Source organism: Egretta garzetta, unplaced genomic scaffold (assembly GCF_000687185.1).
Source record: "Egretta garzetta isolate BGI_Z169 unplaced genomic scaffold, ASM68718v1 scaffold329, whole genome shotgun sequence".
NCBI lineage: Eukaryota > Metazoa > Chordata > Aves > Pelecaniformes > Ardeidae > Egretta > Egretta garzetta.
Window position 1 is genome coordinate 6,003,092 of NW_009269999.1, and position 7,515 is coordinate 6,010,606.

The 7,515-nt window shown below is 54.8% G+C and overlaps 1 protein-coding gene across 2 annotated transcripts in view; it reads right to left on the reverse strand.

The window, feature by feature from the left end:
* Nucleotides 1-7,515, reverse strand: part of DGKZ (diacylglycerol kinase zeta) — a 44,232-nt gene that overhangs the window by 15,250 nt on the left and 21,467 nt on the right. For both annotated transcript variants that reach the window (XM_035902907.1, XM_035902906.1), the window contains 10 exons: nucleotides 6,584-6,692; nucleotides 5,778-5,873; nucleotides 4,894-4,971; nucleotides 4,494-4,550; nucleotides 2,225-2,293; nucleotides 1,711-1,782; nucleotides 1,273-1,389; nucleotides 1,109-1,180; nucleotides 723-818; nucleotides 358-440 (listed from right to left, as the gene is read on the reverse strand). In XM_035902907.1, the coding sequence (XP_035758800.1) occupies nucleotides 358-440; nucleotides 723-818; nucleotides 1,109-1,180; nucleotides 1,273-1,389; nucleotides 1,711-1,782; nucleotides 2,225-2,293; nucleotides 4,494-4,550; nucleotides 4,894-4,971; nucleotides 5,778-5,873; nucleotides 6,584-6,692 (849 nt within the window). The remainder of the gene's footprint in view (nucleotides 1-357; nucleotides 441-722; nucleotides 819-1,108; nucleotides 1,181-1,272; nucleotides 1,390-1,710; nucleotides 1,783-2,224; nucleotides 2,294-4,493; nucleotides 4,551-4,893; nucleotides 4,972-5,777; nucleotides 5,874-6,583; nucleotides 6,693-7,515) is intronic.

Genomic DNA, 7,515 nt, shown 5'->3' on the forward strand with positions numbered 1-7,515 from the left:
AAGAGCGGAGTGTCCACAGCCTGCGTACACATAGATAAGCCGAAATGCAGCAAGCGGACAAGACCCGTGTGACATTAACGGAACATAATGAACTAGATTTGGGAGTGTCACCCTAAAGCTGGTCTCTTTGCCACCAGCCTCAAGATTAGACCAGCCCTCCAGCAGGAAACACTGCAAGGCCGGGACTGGCTGCAAGGTATCCTAGAGAGGCCTCTCAAAGCATGAACTCATTGGAGGTGTCTTTGCACAAGGGAGGTATAGAGCATCAGGCCTCCACCACCTGCGGCAAGAGCTCTGGGGAGGAGTCTCTGGGGTAGGGATGGGGGAGAGAAGGGTGCTGCCCCCATCAGTACTCACGCCTCCTTGGGTCCGCCCTGGCTGAGATCAAAAACTTGCCGTGGGTTGAGATACCACATGAAGGATTGGATGATCTTGGCTCCCTGTGAGGACAAGAAAGACTTCAGCAGGGAACAGGGAGTTCCCAGTGGACAGAGGAAAGAAAACACCTGATCTCGAGGACAGGCCAAGACAACAGCATTCTGCGGGGACTCAGGCAAAGCCTGGCCTAGGTGGGAATTGCTGGGCAGCAAACTGGCAGCGTGGAGGTTGCCTTGCCTCTTCTGCAGCTGAGACATTACTAAAACTATGCTGAGTCTTCAGCAGCCAAAAGGCAATGCCCCCATAGAGCTGCCTTCTCAGGAAGATGTAGGACAAGGCCATACCTGATTCCCACCGCTCTTGGGGTTCACAAACACCAGCAAGGGCTTCATGAGAGGAGCTGGCATGGGCTTGATGACAAAAGGTTTCCACCTCCCTTCCTGCAAAGACACCGTAGGTCCTTCAACAAACCCAGAGAGACACAAACTCCCACCTCCAGCTGAGACCTAACACCACACATGGTCAGAAGTGGGAGGAAGAGAACACCCCAGCCACTCCATAAGCCTTATAGCTGGGATTTGCCCTGCCAGCAGGCAGCCTCCCTCTGTTTCACCCTCCCCAACCTCAATGCAGACCCTGCAAAGTCCCCTTGTTCCCCAGTCCTGCTACTCGCTGCCCAGTCCCTCCAACCTTCCAAGACAAGGTCATTACCTGCCCCCTCATCTCTTACCTCGGCCCCTTTTTTGCTGGATTTCCGCTTGAACGATGTCCTCTTCTTCTTCTTACTGGATTTCAGTGGATTCTAGAGAGAAAAGAAACAAACCCAAAAACTCTGTGAGGAGCTGCTGGGCAAGCAGGAGTTCTGAAAGAGCCACAGGTGCTGAGGTGAGTTACCTGGGGCCGTCGGACCCGCAGAATCCAGGTGGGAGGAACGACAACAGCAGCGTGAGCCCCCAGCGAGCAGGGCTCTTCGATGTGTTGCAGCATGAAACATGAGACTTTGCTGTGATACTGGGGAAGGGGTAGAGGGGAGAGAGAGAAAAAAAAACCTCAGCTGCTCACTTCGCTGGGGACAACCACCTTCTCTTCCTCCCAGCTCCTCCATGCCAGCGCAAGGGAGTGCTGGAGGAAACCATGCAGGTATTTTTTAATGGGAAGGCAACAAGGAGAAAGTTTTTCAAAGGAGCTCCCAGCTATCACAGTACAGCCTCTCCCAGTAAGAGTGGCTGTAAGGGCAGGCTGCAGAGAAGCAGCTTCAGGGGGCCCGGCAGAAAGCAAAGCTCATTAAATGCAGAACAAGCTGGTAAGACGTTCAATGGGGGCTTTGCTCACCGCTTGCTTGCACCAGGAACAGCTGATGGCTACAATCTCTTTACTGTGGAAGGCAAACTTCTGCTGGAAACCCTGTAGAGGGAAGGATAAGAGGCTTAGGGAATTCCCTCACAGCTTTCTACCATCCAATAGGACTTTCCCACCACCAAGAGAGATTTTAACAAAGAGAATGTGCCTGCAGCTGAAGTCCTCCAGCTCAGTCAGATAGCCCCAACCAGCACTATGGCACCAGGGAGGCCACAGTGCTCTGCAGGGGGGTCCCCATTGCCCAAGGAAAGCATGTCAGGAAGACAGTCCCATCCAGGATTGATTTGGCCCAGGGGGGAGAGCAACTCTGTGTGGGAAGCACATATGTAGTGCTTCACTGTACAAAACAGGGCACGCGTCTTGGTGTTGCTGTAGGCTGCTGCCACCAAACAGGAATGGGATGTCCCTAGTCCCCAGCCCTGCTCTTGTCTCCAGTTTGATCTTAGCTGTCCTTCAGGCTGAGAAAAAAAACGACATGCCCTCTCACCTTGCCACACTGCCGGCATTTTCCTTCCTGCCGCCTCCGGTGTACCCAGTGATGCCGGACAACTATGGGCTAAAGGGAAAAGAAAAAAAAAAAAAAAAGAGAAAAAATAAGGCAGTGAAAGGCCCAGCATGTGAGGGAACGCAGAAACAGGCAGGAGGAATGGACCCAGGCCAGACAGGATCTCCGCTCTTGCAGCAAACCCACTACTGGCATGCACCAGCCCCAACCCTCTGGGAGAAGGCAAAGCCAAAGAATCAGGGGGCAAGAAGCCAAATTTAGGTGCTCAGAGAAGAGGGAATTAAACCCAGAAAAACTAGGAAGTAGGCGAGGGAAACTGAAGACTGAGAATCACACAAAGCAAACCCAATGGCGAGTGGGCAAGCAGTAGCGTGGAGCACTACTATGGTCATAAATCACATCACCATCTTCTAACGTCTCTGACCAGATGCCCCCAGCACCAGGTGAAAAACACTCTGGTGGAAGGAGTGAAAATCCCCAGGGGGACACAGTTTGCACGCACAGCAAGAAGAGGGAAGTGCTCGCAGCTCAGCAATGAACTGCCCAGCTCCACATTGTTCCCTGAGGAGAGGAGCAGCCCCAAAGCCCCCCACACCCACTTTACCCTGCTCTTCACCCTGGGGCAAGTCCTGCCAGCCTGCCCCAGCCCCTGCCCACAGGGAAGGGAGCAAGGCTGCTTGCAGGCATTTTCTGTCTGCAGGCTCCTGGTGGATAAGGGCTGGGGCTTGCAGGGGCAATTGTGGAGGCAGGGAAATGTGGCAGTGGGATCTCTGAGCATTGTGGAGGGACAGAAGCTTTGCAATGAAGTACCACATTTCCTATATCCCTCCTTCCTCTTCCAGACCTGGATTGGGAATGGCATTTTGGGGAGGGCAGCAAAGACGGAAGAAGGAGTGTGAGTTCACAGCCAGTGAGGTAGGGCCCAACACCCTGCTCTTGACAGCATTTGGGATCGTGATGATGATAGAGGCAGAACCTGGCAGGATATTTGTATCAGCTCCAGCACTGTCCGCTCTGAGTGCAGTACATGGGAGAGGACAAAGAGTCCTGTTTGCTTCAGTGGACATTACTCCAGTAGCAGCAGAAGGGGGGGTCTATGCCCTGAGCTCAGCTCTGGGTCCCACCAGACACACATAGGGAAAGGGCTGACCCTGAAGGGTGTCCCTGGCAGCACAAAGGGCCAGAAGAGCACCTTTCTAGGGAAATAGGAGGGGGCCCTTGGAGGATCTGAGGAGTAGAAAGACAGGATAAAGCAGCAGTGCTTGTGAGTAAAAGGAGGAAAACCAGGAAAGGAGAGGGAGAGAAAATTTGTAGAGGTTGGAGAGGAGGAAGATAGAGACAGAAGAGTGAGCGGAGGCACAGAGTTGTCAGCAGAGTCCAAAACGTAAGTCAAGGACAAATAAGGGAGCTGGGCTAAGAGTGACATGGGAAGAAGGCATGGCAGGAGAAGCAAAGGCAGAAAGGAAGGTTTAAAAGTGATGTTGAAAGTTTCACCTTGCCAGGTGACACTGGCATTTCTGAGCAGGCAGCCCTGCGTTTGAGTACCCTTCCCCTGCTGTGTCTGCTGTGCCAGCACAAACATGGTCTGGGGGCAGCAGCTCTTACCAAAATGGCCTGTGACTGAACCATCCACACCCACTCCACAGCACATGGGCTCCAGGGGCTGGAGGGTCAAGGGTTGACAAGTGCTTCCACCAGTGCAGCTCAGCAGGCAGGTCCCAGGCCACTGCTTACGCTCAGGACATTAAAACATGAGCTAAAGGCATCCAACAGCACCGCTGTGGGCATCCTCCACTGTTGCCTGGAGTACCTGTGGCACCCAGGTTGGGGTTGAGCAATAAAGCAAGAAGTGAGCCTGTACTGCTCCCTTCCAAATTGTGGGAGACTTGGGGAACTGCCATTTGCCACAGCCTCCTCTACTTGCTTGGGGACCAGCACAAGGCGGGGAAGAAACTCTCCCAGGAAACACTGTTTGCAGGTTCTCCCCATGTGGAAGCAGGAGCTTTAAAACATGCAAACCAGCAGATGCTCTGCATTTGCTGCCTGCAAGCTCCTTACTCCTCACACCCAGTCTACGCTGCTGCCTTGCAAAGAAACATCCCTTTCACTGCACCATCCTCTTGGAGCCAGGAGGCAACATGATGCCTACACTCTGATGGGCAACAGGCTGGCAGCGTCCAATGCCTTCGCCACCAAGCTGGGAAGGCAAGGAGAGGTCTGACATGGGCAGTATCCCAGGCACATCTCTCACCTCCCGTACGTTCCGGGATCCTGACTCCCTGAAGGAAGGTTTGCAGCGGAAATTTATCTGTAGATTGAACACACGAGAAAGGAATCAGTAAAATCATCATACCCAAAGGAAACCTACTGAAGTTTATTTTACTACAGCAGGCCCAAAGGCTCTGGAGATGTTCAGTGCTTGCCGCGAAACCCCTCACATATCTCTATCACTGAACAAAATGGGGCCTGGGGTCCCAATCATGTCACTAGATGTTCTTTTTGGTATTGTGTCCTCAGAAGACCCCTCTTTGCAATGACACATTGCAGTTCCCCAGGTTTTTTGCATTTCACTACCCAAGAGGAAGGGTTGCCCAGGAAAAGGCTGTTACAGCTTTGCAAGCCACAGAGAGGGCTTAACAGGCTCTACTCACTTTCTCCAGCTGTTCGATGCAGGGTGTATGCACTACGATCTTGCAGGCTGCACACTTACGCCTGGAGAGAGGTTTTTGCTGGAGGATGAGAAAAGAGGAGGAAAAACATGCATGTGAATAGCTGTGTTCAGAGGCTGGCAGGCTTGGCCTCCCATTACACCTCCTTCATGTATTTCAGGATGCAGTACAAGTCCTCTAGGAAATTTATATACACCTAGACTCCTTGCAAGTAAAGGGATCTAAGCGTGTGCCTAGAGCAGATGCTCTTGAGTCTGTGACAGAGCAGGGAGGTGCTCTCCCACAGCTTAATCAGTCCTTGGCCTCTTCTGACATTGCCTGAGAGCACTGTGCAAGCTGGTCTGGGAGGCACTTGCAGGCCTCCCACGGTAAGCCCTGTGGGTAAGCACAGGATGGCATCAGCGCTCCATGTCCAGACCACGAGCAGGACTGAGTCTGCAAGCTGGGAAGGAGAACAGCAGCAACCCTGCAAGATCAGCACTGTCTGCAGGGTCAGGAGGCAGCAGGCCTGGGTCTCCAGCACCCACTTTCCTCCTCTACCGAAAGGTCTTTCCAGAGAAGCTGGATTCGGATTCTCTGTCTAAGGGTGTGAGATCCCAACAGCCTCTCCCGGGAATATCACCGTATCACCTCCGAGTGAACAGCAACCCTGCGTCGGGTTCCCATCGCAAACTGCGCACCAGCACCGGCAGAAAGTGAGGATGCAGCCCTCCAGCACGCAGAGATGGTACCCCCTTGTCAGACCCCCAGCCCCCCGCACTTGACCCGGCAGCAGTAGCAGGGCCATCGCAGTGTCCCTGCCGGGTGGCAGCACAGCCCACCTCAGCCACCCTTGCTGGGGAGGCAGGTGACCCCTGGTGACTCACCAGCAGCTTCGCTGTGCAGTTCTGTTCCCCGACGTAGCAGAAGTCCCCAGAGACATTGGTCTCAAACCAGATGTGCTCCCCATAGACTGCAGTCTCCTGGAAGGCACAAGACAAGGCGTTTCTCTGAGAGCACCTCCAGATGGACATCCAAGACCCTAAAATGCTTTGTGTGAGGGACAAGACACTGGGACAAGGCTGGGGGGTTGGAGCTAGGCATAGGCTGGGAGACAAGATGCATGGACCAGCCAGGGCCAACATCTGGACAGATGAAACCTCACGAAGCTGCTGCCACGGCTCACCCATTGGAAATGAGAGTGCCCCAGGAAACCAGCTCCAAGACCCACAGCCCAGTTGCAGTGTCCTGCACAGGGGGGCTGCTTCCATGGCCCTCTAAGAGGAGGCATTGGGGCAAATTCAACACAGGGGACTATCCATAAACAACTTCTGTTCTATGACCCAAGGACGTGGCTTAAAACCCGCCAGGCTTTGCCTGCAAATGAGCAGGGGCTTGTTCCTGCTGCTTGACCCCAGCCACCAGAAGACCTTGGCTGGCAGGAGCAGAAGAGCTGGCAGAGGAGTAGCTATGCTGTCCTCCCAGGAACCACTTGTGCCTGCACAGCCTTTCCTCGCAGCGTCAAGGGGTGCTGCCAGCAGCACAGACGCTGGCACCAGCTGGCAGCAATGGTGGAGGCCATAAATGTGTCAAAGCTGAAGTCACCTGGGAAGCCTCAGCCTGGGAAGAGCCTGCTGCTTCTTGGCCAGGAGCCCATCCCATGCAACGCCCAGCAAAATGTGCTACAACTTACACTCCAGTCCACAGTGCCGCGTATCTGCCTCTCCGAGTCGTTCCTCAGGGCTAGCGTAGGGTTTGGCTGGGCTACCATGTGCTGGAGGCTGGACTTGGCAATAGCTTTCCTGGAAGACACAGGAGGGATGGCTATTAGATCAGGGGAGGAGGGATGCAAAACACAGCCTGCTTCTGGGGTGGGTGGTGAGGCTGGAGCAGAAAAACATCCTCAGGACCAAGCGTCTGGAAATGAGGTGAATCCCCAGCACCACTGGCCGAGGAGTACCTGCTCCTGCAAGGCAGCCCCGTGGGACAAAGAGGTGCTGGCCACATCGCTGACAGCTCAGCTAAAGACACCTTGCACCAAGCAAAAGGCACAGCCTGGGCCTGCCGGGTCAAAGCCCTTGCAGATGACAGGGCCATTGCAAAACAGTCTGGGACGCTCCACAGAGCTGCAGTGGTGGGGCAGCCTTTGCAGGGACAACCCAGAGCCCTTGCCTGCAGAGGTTCCCCACAGCTCTCCCATACCAAGGCACCTTGGAGCCTGGGGTGTTTTCAGGGACCAGCACAACCGGACGGAAAAAAGAGCAGCTGTTTGTCTGGGGCTGGCGAGCTTCTCCCAGATGTGCTGTGGCGGAGGGAAAGGAGCAGCAGAGCCAGCCAGCTGGAGAAAGCGTGCATCTCCAGCCCACAGCCAGGCCTGCCACCTCCCTCCAGCCCTGGGCTGGCAGAAGGAGATGCCCGCAAGCCCCAGGGGCTGTGCTGAGACCACCAGAGGCAGCCCTGGCCTGAGCAGGCGACGTCAGGGGACGTGAGCAGCACTGAAAGACACTGATGGCAGCCAGGGCTGGTGGTGCTGAGCCCCTTCCCTCCTTCCCTGCCGAGCCTAGGTCAGCACCCAGCCTCCCCTCCCCAAGGCATCACCCACTTGCATGCCGCCGCCATACATAC